The 17,845-nt window shown below is 45.4% G+C and overlaps 1 protein-coding gene across 6 annotated transcripts in view; it reads right to left on the bottom strand.

Annotated features, from left to right (window-relative positions):
- The window catches only part of SAMD11 (sterile alpha motif domain containing 11), a 123,861-nt gene that overhangs the window by 73,927 nt on the left and 32,089 nt on the right, over positions 1-17,845 (bottom strand). For 5 of the 6 annotated variants that reach the window (XR_012650329.1, XM_075027292.1, XM_075027293.1 and 2 more), the window contains 2 exons: positions 12,240-12,418; positions 1,532-1,582 (listed from right to left, as the gene is read on the bottom strand). Coding sequence is in view for 5 of the 6 variants with exons in the window: in XM_075027292.1 (XP_074883393.1) it covers positions 1,532-1,582; positions 12,240-12,418 (230 nt within the window). In the remaining variant the exon portion in view is untranslated. The remainder of the gene's footprint in view (positions 1-1,531; positions 1,583-12,239; positions 12,419-17,845) is intronic. The other variant, XM_075027295.1, reaches the window with a different exon arrangement.

The following is a 17,845-nucleotide window of genomic DNA, read 5'->3' on the forward strand; positions in this document are numbered from 1 at the left end:
AGTCTGATCTCTACAGAGTATGAATAATTTCTTAAATGTTTGTGAGGTGTCTAGCATGCAGTGGGCACTTCCACAAGCAATAGTAGTAGCAGTAGTAGTAGTAGTAGTGGTGGTGGTGGTGGTAGCAATAATACTATTTTCCTACTGTTTTTAAATCTCTAACTGAACAGGAAGTTTACGCAAAGCATCAGAAACTACTTTTAGCAAAACAAAAAAGTTATTAGTGGACTGCAAAGCAAGCAGACCCAGTGGACCAGATCCTGATTTCTACAGTATCCACGTATGTATGAAACACATACAGAACCAAATTCTGGACTGTTCTGTACCCCATCTACCTCCTTCTGTTCTACGTTCTCCAAGAAGTTTCACAGCCACACAGATTAATTTTTCTTGTTCTAGAAAACAAGCGGTACCTGCCAGGCTCAACTATTTCACTCCGATGTGGCAGTTCAGTATAAAAGAGAAATTTCAAAATTCCAGTTTTCTTTTTCTAGTGCAGAGGCAAATTTCTGCAGCTATATTTTTAAAGGATTAGAAAAGTTTATGACTACTAGCAACACATAAAGAAAATGCACTATGCTCATGGTATCAACTGACCCAGAGGTCACAAAGAAATATTCATGTTCGTAACTGGGTATCTTCAATTTATGAATTTCCACCTTCTTAGCGTATCTGTTACTACAGGAAACCAGACTTTAAAAGCAATATATCAGACTGGTTCGGCAATCCTTCTCTTCTCACAATTCAGACTTCTATGTCACTTCTTTTATTTATGCTTTGTAAAACACCTGTCATTTTTTTAATGTCAACTCTTTCCCAAGCTGACTTGTAAATACTCTCACATTGCACTTTTGCAGCCGTAGCTCAACCCGTTTGTACTTCACATTGCAAAATGCAGAGTCCTATTGGCTCCAATAGTTCATACTTCGACACTGCAGTCGGACTCCTACATGCCTAAGTTTTTGCAGGACCAGGGTGTCTCAGCGGTATCGTATTATCTAAAGCATCTGTCATCCAGTGATTCTTGTCATTTGCAGTCACAGGCCCACCTTTTAAGGCAGCACTTCTTTAAGTTATCTCAGCACAACACTGCAACTCCTGAGCAATCCAGGAGCACCAGTCAGTTTGGCCTTCAATTAGCCTTTTGTGCAAAGGGTCACTTTTGCAAATGAGATGCAGACTCCCATGTCTCTCATGTCAGGAAACAGACCTGGGCCACCCCAACCTTCCATTCTTCCAAAAAGGCACCAGAGTAAACATACCAAAACCAATAATGGGTTTTCTTTACAAGTCTAATCCATTCTCTCTTCCAACATAAAAGAGACTGTTTCCCCCCACAAACAACTTTCCCCAAAATAAAAACAAAAGGAAGGATATGTGGTAAGGGGAGAAAGAGGAACAAAGGAGGAAGAAAAAAAACCCACAGCACTGACAGTTAGAAATGTTCATTTACATCTAACAGCATCCATACGCCAGTAACATATCATAAACTCTTAGCCTACCATACAAAGAGGGTGCCCCAAAATGGTACCTGCAAGAGGTCTCTCGGAAGGAGATGTTTAAATCCCAGTGGGTGTGTATCCTGTTAACAAACAAACAGAGAGGTCAATGGCACATGCTGAACACTGCATCTCTTGCCACTTAAAAGATCTGCTGCATCATGACAACCCACCCGTGGTCCTCTCAAACTCCCTCTCCCTAGCTTTCAACCACAACGACTGCCACCTTCTGAGCTGTGGGGTGCTCTGATGAGCCACACTGCACGCACATGGCAGTCCTGAGTGTCCACAGCAGGACTTACTGCTGTAAATAAGAGCCCTGCAGGTGAGCTGTACAGCGGTGAGAGAACGTCTCCTTGCTGCATGCAGTCTCCCTAATAGGTGTAGGGACTGCAGGATGTTGTCTCAAGTAATGGGTCATGTTCAGAGAAAGCAGAAAGAGCTAAGCATTGACATTTTATGAAGAAAACCCAAATATGTCTGTACTGTATTCCCTCCTCCACACCCGCCCCAAGCTGTAAATAAATTATTAGCAATTTCCCACCTCGGAAATTAATTCACATATTCTGTCACTCTGCCTGCTGACAAGCAGGAATAGTGGATTCTAGATTAACAATAACCTAAATTAAGACAGAGCAGCCAACGGGGTTGGGTTTTCGTTCCCTTTTTTTTTCCCCTAGCTACTAGACAGCATCTACACCAACCCAGAGGGCTAAGGCAGATGCTTGACCTTCTGTGGTCTGGTGTCTCCACTCGATACCAGGGAGCACTGATCTCCCCCGCCACCCAGAGGGGGTCTGTGACCACCACTGTTTCTCCACGTCAACATGATTGATGAGAACCCCAGCCATTTGAGACCAAACTGGCAAGCAAGCCTATATCCTTGCACAAACCCACTCCCACATCTCTCAGCATCTGCCAGTGAACATGCTGGTTCCTGGCTGTGCGTATCAATCAGCTCCTGCAGATATAGGTCCCCAAAAGCATTAAACAGAAGTGGCTGCAACTATCACAAGCAGCAGAGGCCAAAGGCACTTTTGTGCATTTTGTGTATCCCTACAGCACTCCTGCCTGTGTCCTCCACTAGAAAAAGCAACAGCGTGCCGCTGAAGACCGTCTGGCTGCAGAAGAAGCCTAATCTAAAACCTGCTGAAGCAAAAGAGAGCCTTTCTTCCAATTTGAATGTGCTTTGAATTGGGCCAGAAAACACTTAAGCATGACCAGTGAAGTCAATGGGACTTAACTCAGGTTTGAGTGTCTGTTTAAGTGCTTTCCTGAATGGATGCCCCTGCTTCAGCCTAGTTCAGAAATCAACTGAAAACAACTCTTAGCACGGAAATAATTTCACATCCAAGACATGACGCCGCTGCAAGTTTTACTAATGCGATAGCATACCTTTTGTGCTCTTCCTGCAAGTCTGGCTCAGAAAGGGAGTCTGGTTGCTCTCTGAGTAGTTCTTTTAGGGGTGAGTAGCTCTTTTAGGGGATGGTTAGATTTTAGTAGATATTAACTTCCACCAATAAAGCTATGCTCAGAATTGTACTTAGTACTTCTTCCACATATACCTAGTTTTTCCTATTCGTCTTCTTCCTCATATGTAACAGTTTAGAAAACCTATCCCAGCTTTCCATCTTCCCAACATTTTATTTGCAAATAGAAATGGAATAGGCACTTCCCAGTTACTGAGCTTATAGCAATAACAGTTGTTCTTCAAAGCGAAAATTCAGACACTGTTTGAAAACTTTCTGGAAAGGACAGGCCAAACCAGGGCATCGAGTAAAATTTCCATGAACTGAAGTTTGGTCAAACTCTCGGACACGTTTGGACTTTCCAGGTAAGCTGATCTGAATCCAAAGTTCAAAGCAAATACAAGCCAGCCAAAGCCCTTATGGCCCTAACAGGCCCAGACGGGTCTGGCCTGCTCACAAGAGAGTGGAATTGGTGAAGGGTGTTAAGCCTGATTTCGCACTACTCCCTAGAATACTAGATTTCCTACATACACAAAACCTTCATAAACCCCTTTAATTCCAGCTCAGCACCTTACACTGTGCAAATCAGATCCTGGCAGCGGCACAGTGGAAGCAGGGAGAGCTCCAAACACTGCACAGTAATGAACTCTGTGGGACCAGCTGGAAATCAAACTGCAGGTCTGAAAAAGAACCTTGTTCTTCTCCTGTTTCTCTGTCCATAGAACGTTCTTCAGTGCCCTCAAAAAAAACAAAAGTGTTTGGCCCTGAGCTATATGTAGATTAAATGCCATGTTTGTCCGATTAAAAACGCCACGATCCCTTTCCTAATGAAAAAATTTCAATTCAGAAAACCTGTGTTTAAGGTAACCTGCCCTATTGGGCCTCTGAAGGCAACGTGCATTTCCTCCAAGCAGTGTTCAGAGCCTAACAGGGGGCCATAGTCCGCTTTGGACTGCATATGTGCTCCCATTACACCCCCCTGCGTGTGCCATACGGCTCTCACAGAGCCTGTGTAGCTGGCACACAAAGATGCGCAGCAGCAGAGCATCCCATGCTGCCACACCACCAACCATTCTGTCTCACCCTAAAATTGAGCTAACTACGTGCCTCTCCTTTCCATAGATGCTCAGCTCTGAAGCTCACAATATGTAGTACACATCCATCTATTATAACACTACCTGGCAGGTAAAAAGTGTTTTTTCATACTGGACTCTCAAAGCAGGGCTGCAACGTTCCTTTTACCCATGCGGCTAATATACCTCATTGAAAAGCTCCCATCCACGCCGGGAACTGTCATCACTTCCAGCTCTCTGACTCAGGTCCTGGGACTGCACAACCTGTACCGTAACGGGAAGATCCACATCCCACCCAAATGCCAAGGAAGCAGGTAGGCAGGTACCTCCCAGCCGTGGCACTGCCAAAGGGGGCACAAGGCCGGAGGGTGAAATGATCTGTTCAGGCAGCAAAGGGAACTGACATCAGAGCAGGAGCTTGCCTGGGCTCCCAGCTCTCTACTTGGGGTTCAGTCTCTAAGGTAAACTCTCAGCCTTCCATAAAATGTAACTTATGGTCTGTTGCAGCTACTGACATGGGCAGACTGCAGACAGGGATCCTGAGCGTCAGGTGAAGGCATGTCTCATAATGAGACTTAGCACAGCTAAACTTCAAAGTGTAAGAACGCTGCATCAGAGAGTTATAAGTAAGGGGGAGGGAAAACCTCATACCAAAGGAACAGCTCAGATTCACATAGAGGCAGAAACATCTATCTGCCGAGATGGATAATTAAACACCCATATTTAGACAAATGAATAGGTGAGAATGAAATTAAGTTCTAATTATCTTCTTTTGCGGGGGGGGGGAGGAGGGGATAGGGAGCAGAACCAAGCACTCATTCCACATCTCTATGCCGTTATCACCAATTATATTTCTGAGGCTAATATACGTCTTGCTTTAACGGGTTATTCATCCAATTGAAATCGAATTACTAATAATTTGCAAACTATCAGCTACACAAGCCTGTCCTTGGGTTGTATAAAGAGTGGCGAGCAGCAGCCAGTCTTTTACAAATTAATAACAGAAAAGGAGGGGGAAAAATAAAAACCATAGCCAGGCAAGCAAAGGTACTACAGCTGCTACTGTCTCTCCCACCTCCTCACCCACCCAAGGTCTCAGACACGGTGTGATCAGTTAGAAAGTGTTCGGTAAAAATGACCAGATGGGGCCCACAGCAACAGAAAGAGACAGCTTCGGAAGAGGGGAGAGCAGGCTGAGGGGTATGCAAGCTGGGGGAATTCACAAACTGCTGCATCAGGCACTTCAGCAAGGAGGGACGAGAATGTCAGGGTTTGGTTTGTGCAAAGAATAAAATTGCTTATATATGTATGTGAACCAAAAAAAAAAACCCAACAGGAAGGACTGAGGCTATTCAAGGCATCTCTGGAGCCTGTACTGGAATGAGAATCCAGCCCAGAAAAGAAAGTGACAGAGCTGGCAAAATAATGGAGAGCAGCTGGGATAGTTTTTAATTTTTAAGTTGTTTCTTTCCTTCCCTGTCATTTCTTTTTTACCCTAGTGGTCCCTGCAAGCTTTCAACACCAGAGTGGCAACCATGGAAGAGGCCAAGAGAGTGAGTCAGTCATCCCCCTAACGTCTTGTCACTCCAGGGGCAGGAACAACCTCATTCTGCAGCTGAGCTTCCGCGCTGCGGCCAACTTGCTTTCTGCTGCTCCCTTTGGCTCGCTCCACCGTCCCAGGTGCACGCTGCAGTAACCGATACACATGCCATGTAAGTGTGGAGATACTGGGCAGCATCCAGCTACAGGAGCAGGTCATTACTGCCAGAAGGAGAACCCGTCACAGCCCCATCTCTTACCCACAACTGTCCCTTCCTATTCCCATTTAATTATAAGACCGACACTTCCTTTGGATGGAGTTTGTCTTTACCTTTCAATTTTCTAGCACAGGCAAGGCCACAGAGAAGAGAAAAGTATTGACAAGGTTTCCTCACATCCTCTGGTTTAGAAGACTGCACTGAAGGGACGGTGTTGGTGAAAGGGTGAATTAAGGACTGCTGTTCAACTGGCACAGCCCACACCACCATGGCCACTGGGAATTCAGTGTGCCCTGGGTCAGGCCCTAGCTACCACCTTCTTGCATGGAAACACAGAGCACTTAGGCACACAGTGAGGCCTATGCAACACAAATCACAATTCTGCAGGTAAGCAGTTTGGGAAGGTGTATTTGCAGGTGCCATTATTAAGCAGGCTGCTTGGTTGGATGGTCAGAGCTAGCTCCTCTCTCCTCCCTGCTCTTCGCACGTATCACCGTCTCAGCTTCCACAGTCTCCCTATATCCATGTCATGCTATTTTCAGGCAGTCAACATTAAGCAGCTTGTGCAGGCAATGAACAGGGGTAGGCTCCTCCAGGAAACCTCATACATGATGGCTGGAAGAATGGCCTGAAGATTACGGCAAGACTGAGACTTGGACTTGGGGCATCTGGGTTATTCTCCACCATGGAACTGATACAAGGAGATACAGAGAGCAGCCAAGAGCACTTATGGGTCAAGATTTCACTTGCTTTCATTCTCAAAATCCACCTTTCTTTCTGGTCTCGTATGTCCTTCCTGGGCAAGAAGGGATTTCTTGCTGTTTATTATATTTTATCCTGCAGCATCCCTGAGAAGTAAGTAGCCATTTTCTCTCCCTCTCTCCCTCTCTCCCCCCGCCTCCCTTAAATATATGTCCTCATTAGGTCAATGACAAGCTTCCTGGCATTCTGGACCAAGTCCAGCCTTTGCTTCCCAGAGGGATCTTTAATATATTTATTGAATACAGTGACTGTTATTAAGTGGTGCATGGTTCAGAGAAAAAGGGCGAAGGAGGGAGGAAAGAGAAAGGAGAAGAGAAAATAAAGGGTTGCAGAGGAAGGAAGAAGGGCCTGACAGAAAATAACCAGTGTGAAAGAAAAGTGTCATAAAGCAGCAAAATATTTCTCCAGCCACAAGAGGGGCCCTGCCTCCCTCCTTCTCTTGAGCCGTGGCAATTAGAAGAAGGGCTGTCGAATCTAATCTAAGAGCCTGATTCACGGCTGGAGCCCAGAGCACTGCTCTGTCATGTGTCTAGTCTCTCTTCAGTTGTATGCTGCCTGGAAGAGCCTTGTCAGCTTAGCCCAGACCCCAGACATGCTCTGGCTTCGGCAGCAGGTAAAAAGCAGTGTTGTGCGGCATATCCTGCCACGAAACTGAGCTCCAGCGGGACGAGGATGTCACGCAGCTCTCGTCCCAGGGCAGCACCAGGGCGGACTGTTTGGGAGCACTGCAGGAAGAGGCCAAGCAAAAGAAGGAAGGCAAAGGCAGCGTTGTGTACGTTTCACGTCAGCTGAGAAGGCACTGGGACCTCATGGCTCTGAATTACAAGCAGGTGCATGTGACAAATATAATGGGGGGTGCTTGGCTTTGATCTTCAATCAATTAGGGAGTCAAAGAACAGCAGCCTTATGGGATGTAAGAAATAGCTTTCCACTTAGAAAGGCAGGCAGTGGAAAGGCTGACAGCCACTAGCCATTAAGGCTTAGTGGAGGTCAGTAATTTTGCTATTAGAAAATGGACACTGAGTGAGGAGAACGCTGTAAAGCTGGTCTGCGAGGTGAGGGATGCTGGGGGACAGGGGTGAGCAACTCGCCCCTATCTGGACTCTATCCATGTTCACCTGTGAATAGAGGCAAGGAGGCAGTGTTCCACCATTCCTCGAGTAAGCACCTTCATTTCAAACGCTCTCCTCTCGTTTGAAATAACGCTAATCCCACGCCAGGTGCTAGACACCGGGTCATACTGCTGACACAGCCAGAGAAGATTCGGGGATGGCGGGGGGGGGGGGGGAGTGACATAAAAAGAGGAGGAAGGACTTAAGGGCAGTATGAGGTTCTCCAGAAATCTGCTTCTCATTGCGCAGACACCCTGTTACAGGACAACTTCTGTTATTTCTCCTCAAAATGGCTTTTTATTTCAGAGCAGTATTTGGCAAGGAACCCGGCCCGTTGTGTGCTCTCATTGTACAATCTGCTCCTACTTTTTGTCCCAATCCTCTTTTTTTTAATAAAAGAATTTCAAAGGCATTTTCGCCACACACGTCCATTTGTGTGTACATGTTTACTGATATCCCATAAGGGTTCCTTCAGAGACAGGTCAGGTCAAAAACCTTCACCATTTTAAACAGGTGCTTAAGCATCACTGCCTCTTATTATGAGCCATGCCATCACATTTTGCTGAGGACTTAGACAAAGCTGTGTGTGAGCAGTTCCTAACCTACCCTGTTGAATCTCACATGCTATCATTACATTTCTCCTCTTTCCCTTCCCTTCCCTACTAACGAAAAAGGCCAGTCTTTAAAACAGAAATTAAATTTATGCACTCACAAGACAATGCTGGGCTTAAATCCAACAGCATGTGAGGATCTTACTGTTAAAGCTGAGCCTTACTCTCTGGCTACACTGGCTTTCCTCTCTTTGGAGATTCTTGGGATAACATAATGGAGATCCTTAAAGGCAGTTTGAACCTCAGTGTGAAAAAGCTCACAGGCTGTTCCTGAGGTAATGCATTTATCAATGTCGCTTGGAATCTCCCAATGAGTATAAGGAAGTTAATGCTCCCCAAACTATTGCAGAGCAATGGAATGTGTAGTCTCAAACTTCCTCTGCATTGCTTATTTTGTGTCTAGGATAAACCAGAGAGCGGTAACAAAAAAAGCAGACTGGCATAACTTTTAGTTTAGCTTTCTGGAGAGAGGCAGCTTAGTTAACAGTCTGCGAGAAAGGAAAAAGGCTTCATGAAGCCAAAGTTTCTAACTGAAGTCTGCTCTACATAGTTCTTGTACAAGTTCAGCTATGCCAGTATTAGTATGACTAAAATAACCATACAGGTGACGTAGGTCATTGGTATAGAAATGCCCTATCCGGATACCATTCTTTTCCCCCAACAGGAAAAACTATTTTCATAGCCAGACAACCGTTCTCAGGAAAAACTATTTTCATAGCCAGACAACCGTTCTCACCAGGCGTCAGTACAACTTAACCAAACCATAGTAATTAGGGCAATGCAACTGTTGCATGTAGGCAATGTTGCAAAAGAGGAAGATTTTCAGGGACCCACAACCTGATCAAAAGAAGAAGGATTTTCCTCTGCAATGCTGTCCCACTAATCTTCAGAGCTGAGTGCTTATAGTCTGGGTATCAAGCTACGGTACCAAGCTCAGCAGATGCCTCTGGTTATATGAGACAAGATTTTAAGCCCACTGTCTTCCAGACAGGAGGCATAACACAAAGGCTACTTAGCACACCCTGCAAAGCCTGCTAAAGAGGACTCAAGGGGTCTCACTACGAGATGAAAACATTCACCTTTAAGACTGGGTCACCTGGATTTCCAAGTAGATGAGCCAAGCTCACTTCAGCATGAAGCTTAGTTTCCTTAACTTTATTACATATGTGCAAGACAGCAAAGTGACACAGTTTTGCAAGGACTTGGTCATGGACTAAGATGGTGAGCATTGAAATGCACTAACTTCAGTGGTGATTACAGGTCTCTGCTCCTTTCTAGGACTGCAAGAACATCATGAGGCAGGTTTTCTCTGCCTCAGACCTCCTCTGAAGGCCATCACCACGGGCAATTGGCTAAGATCACAGACGAAATCACTGTCAAAGGCTAGGGTGAGGGACTGGCCAAGAAACTAAGCTTCCGACTCCTATGCTAATCCCTAGAGTCTTTTCTTCACCAATACCCGGAACTCGAAGTAGCAGAAAGCATTCCCTTGTGCCACCAATGGAAGGAAACAGTCAATATAAAGGAAATTGGGAATAGGAGAAAAAAGAAAAGGCAACAACGTTCAAAGCAATAATGCAAGCGTTTATAAATGCTAAGTGCATGCAGGTATCCACGGGGGCCATCCAGGGGTACAAGAGGAAAACACAGGTTTGCTCAGGCCCTGACCTTGTTTTCCTACTATCACAGTTTAACCTATTTCTTCCCCGCAGTGGGAGACAATAAAACCTCAGCCCAATCCGTCACCAATCGGGGAGGATACAACAGGTGAATTAAAAACAGAAAGCAGATGGGGCACTGTCTCTGCCGGGCCCCAGCTGTCGTGTCTGCGAGCTGTCTAGCCTTTATGATGCTGCTGCTGTCTCTGGAGCCAGCCCCATCACACCTTCCACCCCGGTCCCTGGGCTGCTAATGACACTGGGAACAGAGCCAGAGCCTGCTCTCCCCAGCAGGGCTGTGCGAGAGTGGGGTCAGGTTGCTTTCCAGTCGTTGCTCTTGAGCAGGTGGAAATGGCCAGTCCTCCCTCTCTTTGGGACAGGAGGGCTGGGGGACCCATTTGCAAGGGACAAAATGCTTGGAAATGCTGAGGGCTTTGAGCAGTAGGTGTTCCCTGCCTGGGCACCAAGCACTGAATTACATGCTCTTTTTTTTCCTGTTATTACTGCGCTCGTCAAGAGTGCTGCCCGGCCCCTGTTTGCCCCAGCTATTTTAGCTTTTCCCCCACATGCTGTATCAGAGCTCCCAGGAAAATGAAAAGGAGAACAACTGTACAAAAGCAATGAGAGTCTAACCTACCTGGTAAGAATCATGCACTCCTCTAAGGAATCAAGACAAAGCTTAAACAACAGACCTTCAGACAAACTGATTGAAAAGCACTGAAGAGCACAGAAATGGTAAGCTGGGGGACCACCGGCTAATAACTATTAAGTATTTTTTCTTCATTTCCTAATAAACAAGGCAAAGCAATTACAGTAATTAAAGATTTAAGATAAGAGCACTTTATATTTGGGGGCCCGGCATATCAATTATATAGTTATCATGTTGTTCTCCCTCCTAATGAGACAATCTAGCACTATAATTTTGCAGAATTAAAAGCATAATTAAAGGGGGCAGGAGAAGAAGGGCAGTTTACCAAAACTGATTAGGAGGGTTCCCTCTCCTCTGTGGCTCCTGTGCACATGCACAGTGCAGATGCATTCCCCAAACACCTTTTTATTTCCAAGCGATAACCCTCGAACATGGCTGTTGGACAGCTGCAATGATAAACCCAGACTTTAATTACAGGCGGGTTTTATGAGAAGAGCTGGTTACTGTTTTGTCTCCCTGCTTTCAAGCTCTCAGTTGCTGAATGTACCAGCATCTGTTGGAAGGCAAGGGGGGAAATAGCTTATCTACTCAGGAGCAAGAAACACATAAAACATAAGAAAAGCAATTACATGCCTTCGGTTTCCACTCCTCTGTTTTTATAGGGCTTGTCTTAGAATCTGAGTGATTTTATGCATCAGAGGAAGATGACAATCAAGATGAGTTGCAATGATATGCATGGGAGGCTGAAACACAGTGCCTTCAGGTATTTATTTTCCTGTAGTTACAGGTCTTCTAAACATCATATTTTCTCAGAGGGACGAGAGAACCCAAAATTTTGCAGCTGAATATTATGGGCACTGAGACCAGACATGAGAGCCCAAGTGACAGCTACCAGAATGTAACTCAAGACAATCCTTTCTTCTCTTCCTTTAACCCTGCATGGTTCCAGGATGAATGTATATGGTACTGAGAAAGACATGATCAAAACATGTAAGCACTGAGGTAAACCCCAGCATCTGAGTGACTCTTTGCCTACTGTAACTCCATTACTTCTACTTTTGGAATACAGAGGCATTCATGATCAGTGAGACATGGCTATGCTCTTTGACACTCGTAATCAAGAACATTTAACAACAACCATTGCTGCTACCTCCTTCCCAAACTTTGCTCCACAACACTAAATTACCCAGTTTATATTACATCAGGATTTGGGGACAACTGAAAGCAAAAGGCAGGACTTTGGACCCATACACCTCTTTTGTATTTTCAGACAGCTATGTAAAGGGCCCACAGATAACTTTCTGGTCATGAAATTTGTTGGCCTCACCAGGCACAAAGATACAGAATGCTGGACAGAGGGTGAAATAGAATTTACAGTCTGCAAATCCAGATGCCTTTAGTGCAAACACAAGGCCCATGGTACGAGGCCCCATAGAGCCCTACTCGCCCCGAACAGGAGTGAGTAAGTAGAAAAGAGGACCCAACTACTCTTTCTGAGCTATAATGTGACATTCGCACTTTAATTTCAGGCTCTGGAGATTATTCCATTGGGCAGCCTGGGCAGTATTGGCCCACAAAAGCTGGTCACCTGCTGCCCAGTTTTCTCTGTCTTTGCTCTTGCAATGCAGCACTCCCTAGCAGGAAAGTACCTTCTTTTCATGATACTGATATGGAGATCCTCCTCCTGCTTTACTTCAGGGTGTTGACCATTGCTCTTATCACTCTCTTCGCTGTCGTCACTATGCGAGAAAATTGAGGTCAGCTCTTTCTTCGGGATCCTGGTTGGAGGTAAGGGGATCGTCCTCTTCTCTGCCAGGCGACCCCGGTTCTGGCACAGGATGGAATTAGTTGGAATGGGAAAGGGAAAGAGGAAAAGAGAAGAAAAACAAGAATTTGGTTAGGCAACCCAGAACCAAGCAGCTCCTCTCAAATGGCTGCCCTGCGAAGGCAATGCTGTTAGTCACTGCAGGTTTCACACTGGTATGTTGGGTGGGCAAAGGCTATGTTCGCTTTGCAAAATACTTTTCAGAAGAGGTTTATCTATAGCTAGTTCTTCCAGTTCTAACATTCAAGTCATGCGCTTCCAGTCTCTCCCCACCTCTTTACTCCTAGCTTGCGTCTCATCCACACCAACAGGAAAAGAAGATGGCAGCAGAATTAGGCACCAATCTCCCTCTCCAGAGTATTCCCTACCAAACGTTGCACATTAACATAGCAGAATAGCTTAAATTAAACTTTCGCCAGTAGCCCAGGGAAGATGTGATCCAGACAATCCAGAACACTTTTTACTGCAAAGGGAAAACTGCCTATGCCAGCCAGCAGCAGGTTTGTCTCTCACACCAGTGAACAGTCCACATCAATTTCAACTTGAATTACTGAGGCTACTTTTCACTGTTCGTTTGCATGTTCAGATGAATCTAGCAGGTCTTGCCTTGTGCAGACTTTCCCTAGGTGGTCCTGGCAGTGTAGTTCCCTCAACAATTCACTCCTGACAAGACACAAATAAACAGGAGGAAAATTCCCAGGCGGCAAAAGCTGCTTTTTCACGGCATGTGTATTTGTGTACAGGACCTAGCACAACATGACCCTGCTCCCAACCTCCTGTCTTCTGCAAGTAATGCGAATGTATTACAGATTACTCTGTCCCTGCACCCTTTGTGCCTGATCCACAAGAAGATTTGAGCCTAGTGCAGCCTAAGCTAGAGTGTGTTGGGTTTTTAGCTCTCACTGTGATAGAACATGTTTCTAGCACTTGGAGTGTCTAGCTTGATCTGTGATTGACCAAGACCGAGAGCCATAATACGAGCACATACAGTGGAAGATGTACATTGGAAACCCAGGGAGACCGTAATGTCATTGCCCCAAAGAATTTAAAACTTTAGCAAACAAAATCATGAAACTGGGAAGGGAACCACAGCGAGGGGAATTGAAGCACAGTTTCATGCACATTCTTTGTACAGGTATGCAGGCTTACTTCCTTCAATAGGACAAGTCATAGAAAAGAAACATGTTTTTAGCAAGGACTGGAACAAAAGGAAGAAAGGTGTGCGAAACAGGTCAAATAAGTGCAGAGCAACATTTAACTAATGACAGTTTCTCTGAGACATCCACTCCAACTTTCCAAATAAACCTGGCAAAACGAAAACGTCCTGGGAAAGCCACTCAGGCTCCCTGCAGGGGAGAACGGAGGAAGACTAAGTGATAGAAGAGCCCATGTTTTTTTAATTAAACAAATTAAGAACTTTCCACAAATACAAAACAAAAACTTCTTGTTTACCTCTGTCAATAAATTCCAGTTGTGGTCATTAAGGGGAGACCTAATCGTTGCGACAATTAGCTAAATCCATCTGGAAGGCATCACCCCAAGGAGGCACATTAGCTTTCCCATTCTGATGCACGTCCGAGCCAAGAACACAGCTGTCTCTGAACACCAGACACCCAGGGGAGAGAAAAGCAGTGGGCCAAACTGGCTTAAAAATTGGAAAACGTGTGTATACAAGGAAAAAGACATGCACTTTCTTTTTGAGAGAGACATGAAGAAGAAAAACACACCTGTGGACAGCAACAAGGTGAATGCTCCTACATCTCTGAGTATCCCAAGTACAAAACTTGGATCAAGCTGCAACAGGCTTTGTAGTGAGTCCAAATGCCCAGACTCACACACAGGAGAATATCCTAACTGTGAATATTGCTGGGGACTCTCAAGAGACCCACCTGCACAAGGTGAATTGCTATGGTGTGAGGGGCCAACTGCATCTATGCGACAAACAGCAAATGCTCTCCCTCACCCCTGTGGGCTCCCCTACACAGTAGCAGAGATCCACTCACGTGGTCCTTTGCAAAGAAGTTTCTCACTGCCTGTTCCCTGGAGGAACATGCAATATAAATTGCGCATCTCCTACCCCTAAATATTTTTCGCATACTAGGTGCATTTCCATCCCTGCCCCCTTTCCTGCTCCAGTGCGTACAGAGAACGTGCGCAGAGCTTACCCTCCATCTGAAGCCATCTTAGTGACTTTAGCTTGCACAGTGTCAAAAGGACAGTAGGGAGAAGAGGAGAGAAAGGGAAAAGTGAGGGGAAGGAAAGGAAAAGCAAGGAGGGCACTATTTGCACCAGACTTCTGTCATGCTGAAAAGCTAGGACTTGATATCAGCATGAGCTTTATCACGCCAAAGCTTTATATATATTTTTTTCTGAAGTTGCAATTTATCACAACAATGAAAGGGGGAGGGAGGGTGTGCAAATTTCCGCTTCAGAATAATTGCAATTCACTCTCTGCTGTGACTTCACAGACTAAAGAGAACGGCACTGATCAGATACTAAAAATCATTTTATGGCCATTATGGCACCTTTGAGCAGTTACCAGGTCTCAGCGACCGCCCAGGGACTCATCAGCCCTAACAAGAGTGAGAGTGCAGCAAAAAGGGAGGCACTAAACCTAGAGAAACAGCCCGCCAGACCAGGAACACAGGTTCCCCCTTTCCCCTGCTCCTCAGAATGCTTACTTTGCCTTTCTGTAAACTGTATCCTTACACCTAAAGCTGCTGCATATATATATATACCCCTATATACACACACACACACACACACGCCTATATATGTAATATACAAATATGTATATACATACCTATATAGATAGATATCACCTAACACACAGAGAGCTTCATCCCTTAAAAGACAAGCAAATGGACATGAATGGAAAAAAGAACCTGCATCTGCAGCAATCCCCGGTCACAGATGCCCTGTACTGCTTTTGTTCTGACCAGACGTGGACAACATCGGAACCAGGGCCACAGTGGTTCCAGTGCCCTTGTAAACACCTGCATTCCAGCACTAGCAATGCATTTTTTAAAGTTGTGTTTACTTTGTACTTTGCATTTTTGCCATTAGGTTTGGGGCATTTTATTTATTTATTTATTTATTACGTTTCTCCATTCCCAGAAAATTAAAATAGACTGAGCCAATCAATTTTGCCTTCTCCGTTCATCTGTAGTCAGTTTTGAATCAATTGCACTTTCTTAATCTGTTTAGAGGCATTCACCAGTAGATACACATTACTTTTAAATTAAGCACAGGGGTAGCCAGAAGCCTGGTCCAGACCCTGCTACAATCAATTGTCTTTCCATTGACTTGAAAGGGCACTGGTCCAAGCTGCAAATAAAACCCACTCATTTGTGAGAAGCGCTCCATCCAAGGAATCATTCCTATGACTCCGGCTTTTGCTGAAGTCCTTTGCCAGTCGTACAGACAGCTTACAGGACAGGCATGTACCTATGGAGCTGAGCAGTATATTGAGATAACCTACAGTTACTCAGATTCAGGGTTATCAACTACCACTTGGCACGCAGTGGCAGATAGTAAAGTATGCACTTAGCAGAGCAGTGTTATGTGCAAGAATACACCCGGAGACTACAGTGGCGTTGCTATATATGGGGAGGTACATTAGGATTTATAGATATTTGATGTAAGCCTCATAATCTCACATTAAAAAAGCTTGTATTTGTGTGACAGTGTCATTACAGAGTGATCTCATACATTAATGGGATGCTGATGTTGAACCATGAACCCTATAAGAAGGTTTGAATATTTTAAAAAGAAAACTGCCTCCCCATTTGTTGATACTCACTGGGATGTCTGATGCTTGGAAAAACAACCCAATCAATAGTCACCTACTGCCAGACAGCCAGGCATCTGGGGATTCTAGCTCCCCTCCGTTAAATAACTCCATTTTTACACACATGAAGAAAAGGGGGAAGGTGTGTTTTGCCAGCTGGCTTGCTTAATCTAGTAGGACAGTTTTGACCAATGGGTCAGAAGGAGCACTTTCTATAGCTGCAGAGCCAACAGCTGTTAGTACAGATGCAGTACCCCCAGCAAAAAGATGAACTATACCTAGCGGTAAATATGTCTTATGGCTCAGTCCAGCAAAGCCAGGTTGCCTGCCTGGCAGGTGCCTGGCCCAGGGAGTACAGACAGAAGGTGGTATAAGGAACAGATTATACCCCTGAGAGCAGGGGGAACATAGGATCCCCACTGAGGACCTGTTCTCAGCACGTACATCTGTAGGTGAAATACAGCCAGCCAGCCCAAACGCTGCTGCAGAGTTATCGCACTGGTGCTCTCCCCGACCATCCAACAAATCCTCCAACAACCTCTTCGGTGCCTGAGAGGAGTCAAAGACGTTTGCTTTCAGGACAAACACTGACTCAGCTCAGAGGAAACCTCTTCAGAGCTTGCACCTTCCCTTCGTAACAAGGATCTCCCTCACCTTTTGGATGGGGGAGAGGGGTGGAGAACAGAGTATCACTTATCCTCTCTTTAAGTAGAGTAACTAGAAAGTAAAACCTTTCTGCAATTCTCCAAAGCTTTTGCAAGGGTGAGTGTTGAGGGCACTGCAGAACTGCCTCATGTATTAGGACTCCCCTCCCTTTATACATTGTTAAAGATTAATTTTGTGGGTTATGATTCCAGCTAACGAAACACAGCTGGAGTTTGAGTCAATAACCCTCTATTCCCCAGACACATTCAGCTACCCACCCAGCCGTTCCTGCGTCAGTCCAGCCCTCGGTCACTCACCACTTCACCCTCCTAGGGTCTTTTGACACCATTAATTGCTTTCATTGCCTCTCAAAGTATTGTCTGGGTGGGGGGTTGCTTTGTTTTTAAAAATCACAGACAGGCATATTTCCTTTCCCCGGGAAAAATCAGATGGGTACCAACAGACTATTTAAAGTTACCGATTACCCAAGCCTAGAGATGCAACTACAAGTCAAAAAAACCCAACGACTTGGGAACAGCGGTAGGTTACCTGAGCGGAGAAGCCTGGAAGCCCAATCATTCTGTCATGAAAGCAAAGGACCACCAGAAAGATGGAAAAGAAAACAGTGGTGATATTTCTTTCCTTCCAGAGAGCAGGGGAAAATTCCGCTCTGTGTGGCTAAGCAAGGTCAGTAGAGTTACAAAATAAAATCTTTCTCCCCCCCCCACCCATCCAACCCCCTCATAGCTCTCCCCTGGAGCAGTGTTCCCTCAGCCAAGAATACCAAAAACCGAACTGTTGCATAAGAGCCCTGGGAGAGCTTGCAGATGGAATGACCGGCGGAGAGCACAGGACTTGGGGGAGAGACAGGAAGGGAGGGTTAGGAAAGGTTTCCTGCCCTGGGAGCTACTGCAACAAGGTCAAAACAGCTGAACGCCCTGGTGTGACATTCAAAGTCAGCCAGAAAAGGAAAGATTCCTCACAGAGGGAGTCCC

This window comes from Buteo buteo, chromosome 5 (genome assembly GCF_964188355.1).
Source record: "Buteo buteo chromosome 5, bButBut1.hap1.1, whole genome shotgun sequence".
In the NCBI taxonomy this organism is placed as follows: domain Eukaryota; kingdom Metazoa; phylum Chordata; class Aves; order Accipitriformes; family Accipitridae; genus Buteo; species Buteo buteo.